We start from the raw sequence: 17,670 nt of genomic DNA, 5'->3' as shown, positions 1-17,670 counted from the left end.
GCCTGAGACACGAAAAGTGGCCTGTATAGGGTTCATCTAGCTGAAAACAACATAAACAAGTGACAAAAGACTGTAAGATATCAATAATACATTTCAACCAATTCTCTGTTTTATTCACATGTTTACTAAAAATGCCACATCCAAAATTATTACCCGTTGACATTGTGTGATTTTAAGAAAATGCTAACTTTTATATCATTGTCAATTGTCCTGGTAATTTCTATCATGTTCATAAATTCACCATAAATTCATCATAAATTGAGACTAATTGATGCAGTAGTTCTCTAGTCAGTTACTAGTCAATTGCAAGTCATGGCTAAAACTAAAGAGGCTCTCCAGTTGCACATTGTGGCTGCTCATAAGACGGGGAAAGCCTATAAAGGCATATCCAATTGTTTTCAAGTGCCAGTGGCCACAGTGCAAAGCATAATCAAAAAGTATAAGGGCTTCCAGGAGCCAGAAATGACCGTTGTGTTGGCAAAAACGGCAGTGTGAGAGGCCAAGAAGAATAAAAGAAGAATAAAATAATCACCACCTGATGAATCTGAGCAATTCTGGTTCCAAAGTCTCAAGTGGATACTGCACCAGGCTGTGCTTCATGCATGTCAACCAAAGAGGACACCATTTCTCCATGACAGGCACACAAAGGCTCACCTAACCATTGCAAAAGCTTACCTGGACAAAGAAGAAAGCTTTTGGTCATCAATTCTGAAAATTGAGTTGTTTGGACAAAGGGACGTGACTTTTGTTTGGCAAAAGAACGGAGAAGCTTTAAACCCAAGAACACCATCCGCAGAGCCAAGCATGGTGGTGGGAATTTAATACTTTGGGTGTGTTTTCCAGCCCATGTAACAGGTGACCTTGTCAAAGTAAACAACATCCTGTAAAAAGAGGAGTACATTAAGATGAGGACAACATCAGGCAGTCTGCAGATGTTTGCCCTTGGGTGGTACTAGACCTTCCAACAAGACAATGATCTGAAACATACAACCAAAGTAGTCAAGAAATGGTTAACAGAAAGAAATATCAACAATTTGAAGTGGTCCAGCAAGGGAGCAGACCTGAATTCCTATCGAGAATCTATGGAGGGAACTAAAGATCAAGTAAGAAAGCCTTCCAACCTCAAAGACCTGGAGATCATCATAAAAGAGGAGTGGTCCAAAATCCCAGTGGAGACATGCAAATAGCTTGTCAACAATCATAGGAGCCATTTGATTGCCGTGATGGCAAAGGATTTACCATTGATTACTGAGAAATGTAATAAATCACTGTAGCACTATAAATCAAAATTTGGAATGGCTATGAATAATTACAGGCTTAACTCTATATCTTGCCACTTAAGGGCAGTGGAAACAAGCTGAGAATGCCCCACTGACATTATCATAATTTAAGTAGATGTGCAGTTGCTTATTTGTTACAAGTTGCTTATTTACACATCCAGAGAATCATTATCATTTGAATATAAGTCCAATAGTCACTGGCTTGTAACTCTGTTTTTGGTCTCTACCAACCCTTGCAACTTCCCTAACCCATGGACTCATCTCATTCTTTTATCTGATGACATTAAATATATGAAAGTCTCGTGCTTATTGGAAATTATGTTCATTTAAGAGGTTAAGATGGCCTAAATTAAATTATTAATTTAGGCCATCTTAGCACTTGATGAAAATTAAGTTTTATTTACTTGTTGTACTTTTCAGTGCAGAGAGTGTGAGTTTGCATTAGCACAACTACTAATGCTGCTTCAGCCACTACCATTTACAAGCTAACAAACAACATTAACAAATAAAAGATGCTCACTACACTAACTGTTCTGTCTGCTAGTTGCAGATTTTGGTGCACAACAGATTCCTCATGTGAGTCTGGGTTTGACTGTGGTTCAGACAGAGTCTCTCCTATGTTTCCTTTAACGCTAACCACTTTGATACATGTTGATTTTTTCACTGGTCAACCTAGTGTAAGCAGCAGTGGTGGGCAAGGCACAAAGCCTGATCAGAATCAGATCAGAATCTGATTGACCAGAATGATCCAGAGTGTAGATCTACATAAATAAGTTAAATACGTGACATACTTTTACATGTGAAAACCATTTTAAACAAAATATTGATCAGTATATTGTATATACTCAGTATATCAATACTGAGTATTTTGGGGAACTTAAGCCACAATATTACATTCAGTTTAAGTGATTACAAGAGGTCTAAGGAAATAAATGTTCTGAATGTGCAAATTCATTAGCAGGTCCTTCAGTTTTAGCCATTTTTGATATAGGAAAAGTCAAATTAATGGTCCTGTCAAGATTTTTACCTATGGGCCTCTGGGTAATAATATATCAATAGAATAACAATGAATTAACTAAATGCTGCTCTTAAAGAGTTGTGATTGCAATAATGATTGAAACTGAGCAATGGCTTATGAGTGTGTGTACATGCGTATGTGTGTGTGGTCCGCCCACCTCATCTCGAAACACATATACTGTATGTGCATGTGCATCATCAGTGGTCCTGGTTTTAAACCTCTACAGAGAAACAAAGCTTGACCACAGGAACTGACAGCTGCAGAAATCTCCTGAGTTCAAACAGCACTTGAAGTCATGGTTTTGTGACAGTGCACCAGAGACATAACCATGTGTTTGATTTCAATTATTCTCCTCTGAATGAAGGAGGTGAGGCTTTTTTGGAAAAGCTGCACATATTCAGCTTGACATCCACAACATATTTTGAGGCAGATGTTGCACTCAATAATTCACACATTTATTCAGAGGCAACACACAAAAAGGCTTCATAAAACTTTCTCCTTGTGGCTTCTTGGAATGCATAAGTATGTGAATTATTAAGTTAAGACTTCTATTCCCCATACATGCCATATTGACTGGTTGGGATTGTTGGTTAGGTGCATCCCACATTTTAGCTTTTTTTTTCAGGCAGAGGCAAGTAACTATTTCCTTTAAAGTTTTCCTTTCAGTGACCTGATAACTGCACAGGGCACTTGCAGTGCATTGATTTATGAATTTTAGGTCCATTTCTGAGAAACATACTGCTCATTATGTTTCTGCTTGTTTCAAGCTCAGCTCTGGGCAGGCTGAACTTTAATTTTGTGTGCAAGCAAACAAACCACACACACAGCATATTTAAAATGTGGTGATAATGACATTTCAACACAGTCCAACTAATTTATGCATTTGTAGCAACACCTATGGGTCAGGATGTTTTGATGTTTTCAGACTTGCAAATACAAACTGGAAAATGTTGACACGAATATTGATGATGATAGCAGTACATTTTCATTTGACAGGGATTACAGGGGAGGAGAGTGCCAGTCAGAGATCGAAATTCCATTCTTGACCTTATGAACAGCAGTTGGCAAAAGAGTCTCATTAAAGGTTTAATTTGTCACCAACAACTTTGTGCGGATGTGGTGTTGCATACGGAAGGCTGTGCTGAGAGCAGAATGGAAAATAATATATTTAAAACAGTAATTTAAAGGATACAAATTTAAAGATAAAAAGTATATGAAAAATACAGTATGTGCATTTGTCACAACTTTAAGGCAACTATACACTAAACTTTTATACATGCCTAAGTTTACTAATGTGCAGGGAAATGCAGAGGATTTATGAGTATATGTTAGCTGTCACATAACACCATCCACCTCAGCAGATGAAGTTTGCACATTTTTTATGCAATTATGGCTGTTAGAGTTTCACATCTGAGTGAACTTTCAGTTTCAGTCTTGACCTTAGAAACAGCAGTTGGCAAAAATGTCAATATTGGATCTGTAAAATGTTCAGTGAAAGTGATTATAAAATTTACAGATAAGCTATGGTGAAGGTACAGTTACGTTTAGTATATTTTGTATTGCATTGACTTTACTTGATTGGCAAACTTACTTCAAACTTCAAATCACTGTCTTCATGATTGTAGCCAGGAAACCTCAAGATCAATCACGTACCGGGACCACACATTGTATTTAGCATACACACTAAGCACCGTAAAAGTTTCAGTCACATGGGGCAGACGGCAAACTTAAGCTAAGGAAAAGTAGTACTTAAAGTTAATTTTTAAAAAGCCAGCAGTAGCTGCAGGTCTGTGACATTATGCAAACTCAAACACACAGCTTTGCTTAGTGCCTATATGGTCACTTGAAACTGTTGGAAATGAATACTGTACTGTGTTTTTTTTTTTGTTTGTCTGTTTTCTTTAGCTTTTGAAAGCAATTTATAACTTCCGGATTTCTTGAACAAATGTCCAAGTATTGTAAGAATTTTTTACTAGAACATATAAGTGTCCAATTGACAATTCTGACTGCACACACATCTGAAAGCAGAACAGACTAGTCAAAACCCACATGTCTGTCAGTCTTACTCTTCTGTCACAGTAGAATTTCGTATAAGATAACTTATATAAGTTCTGATAAGTTCTGATATCTGATGACTTAATGAATGGAAACCTTGATTGCCCTTTACATGAATAGGTTTTCAATACACGTTAAACATAAAATCAACACAACACACATTATAGGCCTATGCACAAGAAATAAATAATTATTAAGGATACCCTGATCACGTTTTTTTTTTCGCCTCTGATACTGATACCAATCATCTATGAGTGAGATCATCCAATCCACTGCTGAAACTGATCATTTTTTGTGTTTTAGTACTAAACCTCTGCAGAGGTATAAGTGCGCTATTTGATAGATTCACCTGTTCCAGTGGGGTGACATGATATCATTGACGTGATGTACAAATGAGTGATAGAAAATGGATGCACAAATGTATCCTTTTTTTTGCAAGTGCTTGTGCCACCCGGTGCTGCTCCCCTACGTGATGCCGCCCTGAGTGCCTGCCCATGTCGCCCATATTTAAATCCATCATTGAGACAACATACTTTATATCAGTCTCACACACTTTATAAAAGTTCCACATGGCTGACATGTTGTTTTGTTTTGGTGGCCTGTCGCGCAGGAGGTGGTACTACACAACACAACACAACACACAATGCTTCTCTCAGCTGCAGACACCAGGGTATTAATAACAGGTGATCAGTTTTAAAGCAATGGGTGACTAGAAGCATTAATTCTGATCACATATTTTTAATGAAATCGGCTGATCATGATCAGCGGCCAATCAACTGGGGCGTCCCTAATAATGACCATTATTATTTTTATAAACTTTGAGCAACCTTGTTCCAAAGTAAAGAAGAACACTACACTACTATGACAGAGACAGTGTGTCTGAAACAGTAATGCAGAAGTTGTCAGACATTTGTTGTTCCAGTTTACCTTTGATATTCTTCGCTGCCTGCTACTTAATTTGACTCCTAGGAAAAAAGCCATTCTTCTGTTAAGGCAGCACTACAGCTTTGAAGTCACAATGCCTTGCTTTGTTCTGGGATATTAAGAGTATGCTGATGTGACAGCAAGGTAGTTTTTGGGTGTGTGCAGTCATGGTTACATGACTTTGTGTCAGCATCTGGGACAGTGTGTGTGTGTGTGTGTGCACATGTGTATGTGCATATCTGACAGCGGAACAAAATGTCCTGGCAGCTCCGTGGCCTTAAGAGCCTTGAGTGTTGTTTCCTGTCAAAAGCTTGTCAGGTCACTCCACTTTTTTTTCCACTCTTAGAACAGAATGGAACAAACTAGAATACAAAAGATAAGAAAAGTGAAGATTTCTGCTTGAACTTTGTAGTCACTGTGGTCCCGCAATAATGGAAAATGATTTGACTCAAAAAGAAAGCACAGGGGACATAGATTTAAATTATATTGTTGTGGTTTCATATGTGACAGTTGCTTCTTCTTCCCCAGACAACCAGTTTCCTGTCAGAGGCCCAGTCTTCTGTGGAGTCACCAAAAACCCTGGACCCACTTTTCAAGTTCCATGAAACCATTGCTAAGGTAGGACCACCAAAATTATTCCTACTTACACTAATAACAATCTATATACCAAAATGAATGGCTTCCAAATTATGTGGCAGTGTGAAAGTATTAACTGTCCAAAGTGCAAAGTAAGCCAAAAGGCAGGCAAAAGTAGAAAGAGAGAACACATTCTGCAAAATTTAATTTGTCGTGTGGGCATAAGAGAAAACTACATTCAGACAGAGATTCTTTAGCCAGCTGTCTCCATCTGTAAGTTGGCATATGCACAGAAAACTCAGGAATCAAATAATTATACAACGGACTATCAAAATATAGCCATATGTAATAATCTCATAGTATGAAAAAAACTAGAGCTGCTTAGTTTATAACTTGATAAAATTGCTACACTGATGCTTCTTTATGTTGCTATCAGCTATACCAATCTAGCAAGGCTTCGACCATGGTGGGTGTAAGACTTGTCAGTCATGGCTACTTTGAAGATATAAGCATCTGTGCTTAAAGCCTTTGGGTAGGCAGAGTTTCTTTGTCAGCACCCAAGTCTTTGGTTACTCAGGCCAGTCCTTCAGGTTCAAATCATGGTAATGCAGTTTCAGGTTTGACTCTGCAAGTGAGGCACTAGTACACTTCAGTAGATATATAACTGCAGACTACATGGGAAGCATGGATGGCAGAATCATAACATGGATGTCCATGCTGTGCTGCTCCCCAGAGACCATAAATATCCACCTTCAGGGACATACACCCACATGTCATACTTATCTACCTCCTCGGATATGTTTTTATCCTTATGCCCTAGAAATATCAAGTAGTCTCTGTGGTAGTGTCTCCACAGGAATCCATAAGCAATGATGGATATGGGTAGTGACTGATGAGGTCCTTCCAGAACTGTAGAAACCAACCAGGGGAGTATTATTTCGGTCAGGGGCTGCCAGAGCTTCACTTCGACTGGCATAGGCATTGATGTGCGTGTGGGGAGGCCATACATGTGCTCTCCACTATAGCTTGGTTTTTTTTCACTTAAACGACACACAGAGTTGACTTGATGACTGATAATTGTCAATGCACACTTCACTCATGACTATTCAGCCTAGTCTAAACCCTAAGCAAAGGGTGCATTGTGGGGCCTATTGACTTGTTGTCTCACCTTATGCACTGATATCATGTCTCTCCCCAAAAGGATCACCATCTGAGCATCAGGATCTAGCATCAGGAAGCAGAACTGTGTTTCACGTTGTTAGGTGGAACTAGGTGGAAGAATTCAGAGCAAGCCAGCATGCAGTTTCTGATTGTCAAGTATGATGGACATTTTGAAGAAGCATTCCATTTGTTCCTGAGAGAATACCCGCATTAAGATGTCTTGTGGTTCTGGTATAGGGGTTGGGGAGGAGACTGGGAGGTGTAAGGTTTCATTGCAAAACAGTGTCTTTCATTCTCGTACTCACTGCATTTCAGCATTACCTGACAATCCTTAGCCAGGCGGTATGGAGAGCTTAAAGCACCGCTGGTGTTCTATCGGGATGTTTTTCCTTCTAGCAATGTTATCATTCTAAAGGCGCTTTCCTCTGAGACTCAAAGTTTATTCTCAATCCCTACTATACATTTAGGAATGAAGACTACCGGGTCTTAAAGCTCTGTGGTGTCTCATCAAATTTTCTCTGTGTGCTAGGAACTTGGTCTATTATGGGTGGGGTGTTGGTGAGAGAAGGAAGCTGTCTGTGTATTGTCTGTGTGGGATATCTGGTGGCCCTGATCTGATAAGTTGCAAGTGTGTACTCATTCACTTATGGTATGAAGTCATTGTCCTTGTGTCTTTCCTCTGTGACCACAGGTGATGTCTGCAGCGTTGAAGTTTCACATAGTGTAAGAATTCATCATGCAATGATGCAGCAGAAGCTTGAATACTGAGCTGTGTTTTGTATTGCACACACTTCTGTTGTCCTGTATGTTGGATCATGTGTGGTGGGACAGTGCTTCTTACACTTTGCACATCTAAATGTTCCATAGCTGTAGCTCCCTCTAAGACCTCAGCTTTTACCTGAGAAGCTGCTGCGAACTTTTCACCCTCCAAAGTTTTCAAATCTTCTTCTACTGTGGCTTTTTCAAAATCTAGCCAAGCTCTCTCCTTTTTGATTTCCAGCTTTATGCTGCATTAACTTTATTTTACTGACTTAAATCAGAGGGCAGAAAACAGTTGCTAAGCAACTGTAAAGCCAGCTGCTGTCAGTCACTCAGCTGGCATAGCAGATGAAATTAGCAGGGTCATTAGGTAAGTACAGCAAAAAAAAAAGTCACCATTTTTTAAGCTGCAACGATCAAAGCCTGATGGCATTTAATTATATTCTCTGTCGATTAAACAGGCTATGCAGGAACAGTCTTTACTTTGAGTTCACAACACGGCAGATCTGATGAAGAAAACCTTGCTTTTGCGAAAAAGCCTCAGGGACATTGAACCTTTTTCTACATATTGCTTTTCAGCTTTACACATTCAGAACAGTTTTTGAAAAAATGCAGGGTGTGTTAGGAAGATAAAAAAAGGCATGTGAAGGTCAAGAGCAGAATTTAGAAAAAAAGAAAATAAATGATATATCCTATTTTAAATATATATCTTGTGTGATTATAGTTTTTTTTTTTTCTTCTATTGTGATAAAAGTTACAATTTTGTCTTTTTTTTCTACAATGACATCTCTGTATTAGTCAGATAAAATACATGGGGCTTATATAAGCTGTTGCCAAATTAGGATCTCTATCTCAGCTAACAGACTGGACCTTTTTAAAATAACCCTCACTGTTAGGAGAAACACTCATTGCCTATAAATGCCACTAGTTCACCACAGCTGTCAGCACTGTAGGATGGCTGTCACAGTTTACAAATTACATAATGTACACTGACATTTTCATAATCTTTTATGGAGGACAGCTCTAAATGAAGACACTTCTTTTTGGTACGCCCCTACCTTGGCACCACATAAGTGTGAAATTACACTTACTTTACAAGTACTGCCTGGCAGGGGTAGATCAACCTACTACTGTATATTTTCAACTACTCAGCACCCCCTTCAGATAAACAAAAGAGGGAAATGTATTCAGTACTGTAGAGTGGAGAAGACAGAAGTTGTTTAATTTGGAAAGCAGGATTCATGGGAGAGAGAAGAACAAAGTTATACAAAGGGAGCTTTTCTTCTGGTGAACTGAGTGATATCTCTGTCACAAGCAACAGAGGAACCCAAGAGCAGGACACTGACACAGTTTAGATAAGTTTATTGCTAGTTGTAAATTGAGTGAGAGTTTTGATGAAGGGGCTGTGCAGCGTGGAATCCATGTACACTCCTCTGTATCTGGCTATATCCCTCCCAGTCAGTGAGGTACTAATACCCTCTGCCGCAGTGACAGACATCCAATAACCACCTGACCATGAAAGCTGGGTGATTATCCACGACCCAGGTGAGAGAAGGGGGATCAGCAGGCAGGCACAAAGGGCTAGTGGAGACAGGTTTCAACTGTGACATGTGGAAAGTAGAGAGAACTGTCATGGACTCAGTTAACTTCAGTTTAACCACAGTACAATATAGCAATGAGAAAGTTTCATAGTGTCTGTCAACAATGAGCTTGTTCCCATCAAAAGAGCAACGAAGGGTGGAACATGCATCCCACCACACTTTGCAGCAACCACAAAGATGGGCTGATGGAATGGCAATCTCCTCCTCCTGTGTAGGAAACAAAGGGGGTTAGTAACCTAATGGACTCTCAAAGGATACCATACCAGTAGAAGAGCTGGTCAAAGAGTTGTGGGTATATTCAATCCAGAGTAGATGGATGCTCAAAGAGGATGGATTGGAGGTGGTAATGCAACAAAGGGCAGCTACAAGATCTAGAAGGAGAGTCTGACAGAAGAACTTCCAAACATGGAAGGTAAACTTGGTTCCTCTGTTGGAAACTATACCCTGGGCAATCCTATGAAGACAGAAGATATGTTGTACCAGGAGATCTGTGGTTTCTCAAACTGTTGGGAGTTGTGTAAGAGCCACAAAATGAACTGCTTGGAAAATCTGTCTACCACGGTAATAATAATTATGTTACCTTGTGAAATAGGTAATCCTGTTACAAAATCTAAGGCAAAATGTGTTCATGACATCCCGGTACTGGCAGGGGCCGAAGTTGTCTGGCAGGTGGTTAATTGGAGGTTTTGCGGCAGGCACACACAGTACAGGCTGCCACATATGCTTGGGTGTTGACATCCATGGTTGGCTACCAGAACCATAATTTAAGAAGAGAGAAGGTGTGACCAACTCCTGGATGGCAGATGAACTGGTATACATGCACCCACTATAACACTTCAGAACAAACTGGATCTGCAATATAGAGAAAGTTAGGCTGTCCCTAGGAAACTCAAATGGGTCTGTTTGAGTTCCCTAAGCCTCTTTCACAACAACTTCAATCTCCCAGATAAGAGCCACAACACAGTGTGGCACGGCCATTCCTGAGAAATATACTAGCGAAAGAGAGCATCAAGTTTCACATTTTTAGAGCCAGGGCTGTAAGTTTGAGTGAAATTTAAATCAACCAAAAAACGAGCTGAACGTGACTGCCAAGAGTTCAGTCTCTTAGATGTTTTAATGTAAGTTCTTAAGGTGAGTCCAGATTATGAAAGGGTGCTCAGCCCCCTCGAACCAATTCTCCTAGGGCAGGTTTTACAGCCAGTAGTACCTGGTTCCCTAACTCATAATCACGTTCTTCTGGGCTTAGACGGCCAGACTGTTCTGTCACAAGCAACAGAGGAACAGAGTAGAGCAGGGACTGAGGCTGTCCTTGCTGGCTGGGGAAATGAGCAGAGCAGTGGGCATGCCGAAGAGGTCTGGGAGACTGGAGAATGGCATGAAGAAGCCGACTTGTGGGAGCATGGCACTTGGAACAGATAAGCTGTCAGGCAGTGACCCAGACTGGTGAACACAACAATCTGGTGAAGAGTGAATGCAGTATCGGGGCGCTATATATATATATATATATATATATATATATATATATATATATATATATATATATATATACTGCTGGCTTGATAATCTGATGAGTAGCTGATGAGTGGCAGGTGTGCTGGCAAATTGAAGAAAGAAGAGGGAGGAATGCCATGCCCTAGACCCACACACACAAAGACAGACAGGGGTGGACAGAAAATACAGGGAAAGTCAAACACCAGAGAAACAAGGGGAACAACTGGGGTCATTATCTGGGCCCACCCCACGGCAATCTGTGTATTCAGACTACTGTAAGAATCTGTTTGTATTGTATGTGTGCTTGATATGAGTGTGGCTTAAAATGTACATATGTGTATACAATATACTGTAGCACCTGTTCTCTTGAGGTTTAAAGGCTATATTTCAAAGCAAAGCAGGTAGTGATGCAAACATGATGAGTTCAGAAGTTCAGTTTTTTACCTTTAAATTTTGAGTCTTTGAAGAGTACTTATAAATTTATTATAATTGATCAAATATTTAAAAGAGGATGTATTATTTAAATATTGAATATTAAATAATTTAAGAGAAAGATTCAGCATATCAGTAAATAATTGCCAAACTACACTTAAAGTAAAGAAGCATCATATTTAAAAGTAACTGTCTGCAAATTAGAGCTCCTTTAAGCAGGTGTCTGAACAACCTTTTATTTTGGTGTATTTAAGATTTATTATTTTATGATTATTGTCATTTCACATTGTACATTTCGTCTGGTCTGGTATCTACTATCTATTCTTCCTTTCCTGCAGCTGCTTTACAGTAAAAGTCAATGATGCCCCCCGAAATGAAAAGATGAAAGGGATTTTCTAATTTCAAATAATTTCCTTCGCATGAAACCATTGCAAAACCATTTTTTTCAGATTATGACCTGTGTTGTTTAAATCCATGTTTGCTCGCCTTCCCTGGCATATTGCTATGTACCATGGCACGTGCCATATACAAAGTGGTGACGTGCTGTTTTATATGACCCTGGTCTTTCTTTTGCTTTTAGCAGGTATCCATTACATCTGCAGTCATCTGTCTTTCCTAAATGCCCACAAACACGACTATTATTTGAGCGAAAAGACCCCCGCTTACCTTAACTCAGATCTACTTTAAGTGTATGAAAATCTGAAACACAGGCAAAACTATTTTGAACAGTGAGTGTTTGTGTATTCATTGTATCAACAGTGAATGCTATTAATGTCCACCGTGCAGGCGACCTTCATGTCCATCCCGTCCCTACTGGATGGTGATTGCTTAGCTAAAAGGGTGCTGGTTGGCAGCTCATTTTTCTCTCCTGATGCTCTTATTTTTTTCTTTCGACACCTCCTTCATTCATCGAGAAGAGAAGAAACTTAACAGTGACCTAAAGACTAAATATAAGGGCACGTCTTTTTTTGTGACTCAAGGCATACATGTTGTACAGTATCGACTTTCACTGCGACATGCTGCACATCTCCACAATCTTTAACATCCATGGTATTGAAGTTAAGGTGTTTTCTGTATATAATTGATATTTTTTAATTGACACTGCTGATAGACAATGCATTATTCCCACAAGTCCTTCAAATTAAATGAAAGAACCAAATAACATATCCAGGGTTTCTAATCTGATGCCAAGCAGGACAACATAATTTATCTATAGCTGTTACAAATCAACAAACAAATTGAAAATTTGTTGTGCCAACACAAATGTTTGGCTAGGTTTAGGGAAAAATTATGCTTTGGGTTAAAATAATTACTTTGTTAAGGTTGGAAAAACATTGTGGTTTGGGTTAAAAGTACAACGTACTACTGCACTTTGGTGAGTTTGGGGATGATGATTATGGTCATAGTTTCAAGAAACAATGTTGACTTTTGGTACGAAATGTTAAACAGACAGTGCTCTCCCATGGTACAGTCCCACCTTTTGTTGACCCACCCAACCACGCTTACCCCCCCCTCTGCTGACTCCGTGGCTCTGCAATAATGCCATCTATTTCTGGCTTTGCCACTTGAGCATTAACACATGCTTTTTTTTCGGCATTTGCTGAGGCAATGTACTGTGCGTTGTTATTTTTCTTCGCGGGTAACTTATAAGGAAGGAGTGTGACTATTAATGCAAATTGCAACAATTATCAGGTAACTACCTTGTAAGAGCTGCTGCTGCAACCGTTGACCGTGCTGGTACAAGCACATCTCCCCCTCTGCACCCCCATTTCAACTCCACTCAAATCTCCACTCAGTTGAGTGCAGCTGTGCCGGAAATACTTGAGAGAGATAGTTTGTGTAATTACACAAATAAAAACACAAGTGCATAAGTAATACATACCTTTTCATTTCATCATATTAAACGAAAAAATGTTTATTTATTGTCATCACTTCAAAAGCTTTGATGAAAATGCATGTGTGTCTATGCATAAAATCGCAGACGTGGTGGACAGAGGAGAAATAGGTTTGGCATTTGGCCTCAATCATCACATCCTTGGAGATCAGGCAAAGTGCCAGATGTCATTTGTGCAAGTTGTAAAAGGAGAGAGAGAGGGAGAGAGGGAGAGAGCGAGAGAGGCGGCTGAATGACAGTTACATAAAAATACAAGGCAGAGGATGCACTGACACAACATGTCACGATGAAGGGCAAATGGGAGGTGGCAGAAATGTTATTCCCCATGTTAAATATTCAGATAGGGAGGGGTTTAAAGGAAGGCAGAAAGACTATGTGACCTCTTTTGTGGCTTGTGTGTGTGTGTGTGTGCGTGCGTGCGTGCGTGCGTGCGTGCGTGCGTGCGTGCGTGCGTGCGTGCGTGTGTGTGTCTGTGTGTGTGTTGTAAAATGTCAGGCAGTCTCACTACTTACCAGTAAAGAATTTATCTAGATGGGAAAGCAAAACAAACACTCTTATAAATAGATACTAGACACTAGATGTGGTTGTGATTTTTTTTTTTTTGCTTAAAAATGGTTGTCTGTCAAATGAGCAACATCATCTTTAGCCTGACATCAAATTGAAACGATTGGTATGAGTTGCCTTTGTACAGCAGAACAAAAGACCTTGACTACCCCTGTATGGAAACTGGTGCATAGCACCAGCAGATAACAAGTAATGACATGGCACAACAAAGTAAAATATAACATGAATACTACTACAGACAAATGGGGTCATTTGAAGGCTGATTCTTGGGTTGGAGCCAATCCCAGCTGACATTGGGTGAGGGCAGAGAACACCCTGGACATGGTGTCAGTCTATTAACCCTTAAACAAACATGCAAACTCCACACAGAAAAGCCCCAGGCCCGAGGTTCAAACCCAGAACCTACTTACTGTGAGGTGACACCCTTGAACATAAATCTAAAAAATATATTCCATATTTCAATTTGAATTGTTTTACTTGTTTTGATGTACTCAGCTAAGTTTCTTTTACTTTGTCAGACAACTAATTGTAAGTTGTGTTAGTTTTGGAGCTCCATACTACTCATACCATTCTGTAAGTAAATTTTACCAAGCTAACTTTGGTCTGACAACACTATAGCACATTTTTTGGCAACATCTCAAAATGTGATATCATAGCAAGCGTTGGACATTAGGTGTCAAACATGTCGGATGTCTCTGATGTGTGGTCTTAAGTACAATGTACAGCAGGAGGTTCTGCTAAAAGAGACAAACTGCAGACCCCACAGAAATTACATACAGTTGTTCTTTCTTCTGCTTGTTAATGATTTAGAACATGATTTGAAAATGAATTAAGCAATATATGGCTTAAATTGTTCTCTAATGTTTTGGAAAGGTTCATTTTCTTTCCCCCTTTCCATCCCAATGTATTCTTCTCATTCTCCCACTCTGTCTCCATTGCTCTCTTTGTCACACACACATACAAAAACACACACCAACACACACCCACCCCCGTCTTCTCTATGGAATGGTCTCGTGCATTGTTAGTGTTGTAGCTCAGGGACTGTGCCTATGCTCTGCATCCCTGTACTCATTTGTCAAGTGCAGTTTTAGACGCAGCTCGGTTGGGAGGGTTAAGGGTGGCAGGTGGCAACAGCAGGCATCTCTCCCTCTCTCTCTTGTTCTCGCTCTTGTCTTGTCTCCTTAGCTCCCTTGGTGTCTCTCAGTGTCTCTCAGTGGGCAGCGTTCTCTGTGTAGCAAATTTTTTAAAGCATGATGTTGTGTACAACTTGGCTTCCCCAGACTTGGCAAGGCCAGACTGGCATTGATCAAGCAAACGACAGATAGCCCTGGCATGCTCCTTTACTTGTCCCCACTGCACACTGCTGGGCGTAAACAATGGACTTGGGAGGGTTTGGGAAGGCACCAATATATTAGTTAGGCATTCATTATTTGTTAGGCATTATGCCCAAACATAAAATTACTTGCAAGTGAAGAGAATGACATGTCCCAAACTTATGGAATCCACAGTACCCACATGAAGAATCAAGAGTCACAATACCTCTTTCTCCTATGTTACTAACTGAAGGTGTCCTCATCAGAAAAAAAAACGTTTGACCATTTGTTTAAACACATAATACAACCTATGATTACGGTTTCCGAACAAGGGCCTCTTGTGGTGGAACACTGTTGCCATCTGCAGCTGTTAGCCTAACCCTACAGATTGTCGACGTTAGTTTCTTTCAACAATGACCATGATTTAGAAAACATTCACAACACTGAAGGCACTGCTGCGAAAGCAATGTTGTCCACTCAACAGAGATGCCAAATGAGACAATGCTCAGGAAGGTGACGACCTGCTTTGTTATTTAGGTTGGTGGACTTGTACTAATTTGTTACAGGCATGCCACAGATTCACTAAATGATCCCGTTTCATCAGTCCAAGTCTGCATTACCTCCTTCTTCCCTAACAGGAGTCCAGTGTGCTGCAAGATTTTTAACATTCTGTCAAGAAAACATCAAGATGCGTTCTGGAAATGCCAAGATCATGTTCTTTCTTAAGGCATCAATATACAGACTTAAAACAAATGAGTTTTAAGAGTCCCCAAACGTCTAAAGGAAGAAGTGTCCCAAATGGCCAAGAGATGCTACGGGTTCTACAGATAGGAATAACAGTGCACATGTTTGGGCTGTTTCTCTTCAAAGGCATCCATGATGATACACTCCATTGTGCATAAAAACGTTAACAAGAATGAAGAATGAAAAAGACAGGGTGCTTCAAATCTCGCATAAGCTACTTTTCTTACCCCCACAGACTGGGCCAATTGCTGCGTGAAATGGTCGTGCTGCTTGGATTGATGTTTTACAAAGTTATAATGATGGTCACAGATCCCTCAATTTAATCTTGAGAAATGTGATTGAAGGGTTTCTGATGCTCTTTGAAAATCTGACTCCCACTTCATCTGAAGCATACTGATGGTTTTACCTTGATGGTGGCTACAATTTTCTCTTTTCTCTGACCCTACCCTGAGTGACTCCTCTGCCAAAGCCAGTCAGTGGTCAGTCACATCCTTAATGATGTCATTGATGTCTTCAAGAAAAGGCATTTCCACCAAAACACCTGAGCAGACCAACAGTGTTGAGGACAAAAGACTCAAGGATGTAGGACTTATTTTTCGTCAGGACAAAGTATTATGTCCTCATCCCAAGGCATTCAACTCAGTTTAGTTGTATTTATATAGCACCATAGCACAACATACATTATCTGACGGCACTTAACAAAGTAAGTTTAAGACCAAATAATATTATAGAGAGAAACCCAATAGTTCCCACCATGAGCAAGCACTTGGCGACAGTGAAGAGGAAAAAGTCCAGAAACCTTTGACAGAAACAGATTCGGGGTCGAAGCTGTCTGCCTCACTGGTCTGCAGCTCCAGCGTCAAAGATACCTGCAGACTGGGGAAAGGGAGAGAGAGAGGACAGAGAGGAAACTTTGGACTATGTTTACAAGAAATTTACAAGTATCACTGAAATTGATTCCATGTCCTTGTCTTTGAGGGCAGTACAAAGAAAAACATAGAGGGAGATCAGTGTTTCCCCTGGGATGACAGCTTTTTGGTGGTGGTGGTGGTGGTGGTGTGTGTGCGGGGGGGGGGGGGGGGGGGTTCTCTTCTGTTTGTAGCTGTAACAGTGGGAGAGCTGCAGACACAGTAATGTCTGGAGTTGACGTCTGTCCATCTTTGGTTTTAGAGGAATTTATTACAGTTAGAAAGTTTTTATTGCACTTAACTTAAGATGTTGGTGGGTGTGCGTGCATGCGTGTGTGCGTGCGTGTGTGCATGTGAGATAGAGAGAGTGAGAGACAAAACATGAAGCGAGAAGAGAGAGAGGAGGAGAGAAACACCACCAGAAATGACAGCAACATGCAGTAGAGCCTCTCACACTGACATGACATGAGAACACATACAGTAGGTAAAAAAATAATAATTTATTTTTAAATTTAAAAAAATAATAATTATGTATCTATTTTCCTTGGTTTCTTGGGAGGGCCAGGGCAGCCAAGGATGAGACTGGAGATAAAAAATAAGAAAAAAGATAGGAAGAAAGTTGGGGTATATGGTAACAAAGCAAAGAGACCCAGAAATGGACACAGGGGCAGAGGGAGAGTCACAAACCAAAGGTAAAAGAAAGGAAAAAATGGAAATTAACAAGTGTCATGAGCCAGATACAGGAAGTCAAAGCAGGAGAGGTTGAAAAGAATAAAAAGACAGGACAGGAAATTACAAAGAAACAAAGATAGCAGGAAGAAGAAGACACTAATGAGAGGCCCTTATGCTGGGAAGAGATTCAGATGTGTGATGGTAAAGAGGATGAATAGGAAGGACATTTAGCACATTTTATCTTAAAGTCTTTGTTCACTAGTTTTTTTTTATTCAGT

The 17,670-nt window shown here is 40.1% G+C and overlaps 1 protein-coding gene across 5 annotated transcripts in view; it reads left to right on the top strand.

The window, feature by feature from the left end:
• LOC139626812 (inactive N-acetylated-alpha-linked acidic dipeptidase-like protein 2) overlaps window positions 1-17,670 on the top strand; it is a 496,369-nt gene that overhangs the window by 407,040 nt on the left and 71,659 nt on the right. For all 5 annotated transcript variants that reach the window (XM_071487314.1, XM_071487318.1, XM_071487315.1 and 2 more), the window contains one exon: window positions 5,806-5,895. In XM_071487314.1, coding sequence (XP_071343415.1) covers window positions 5,806-5,895 — 90 coding nt within the window. The remainder of the gene's footprint in view (window positions 1-5,805; window positions 5,896-17,670) is intronic.

Source organism: Trachinotus anak, unplaced genomic scaffold (genome assembly GCF_046630095.1).
Source record: "Trachinotus anak isolate AG129_WGS33_773 ecotype Australia unplaced genomic scaffold, CSIRO_AGI_Tana_v1 ptg000010l, whole genome shotgun sequence".
In the NCBI taxonomy this organism is placed as follows: Eukaryota; Metazoa; Chordata; class Actinopteri; order Carangiformes; family Carangidae; genus Trachinotus; species Trachinotus anak.
The sequence above is the reverse complement of the archived record's forward strand: the minus strand, read 5'-3'. Positions and strand labels throughout refer to the sequence as shown.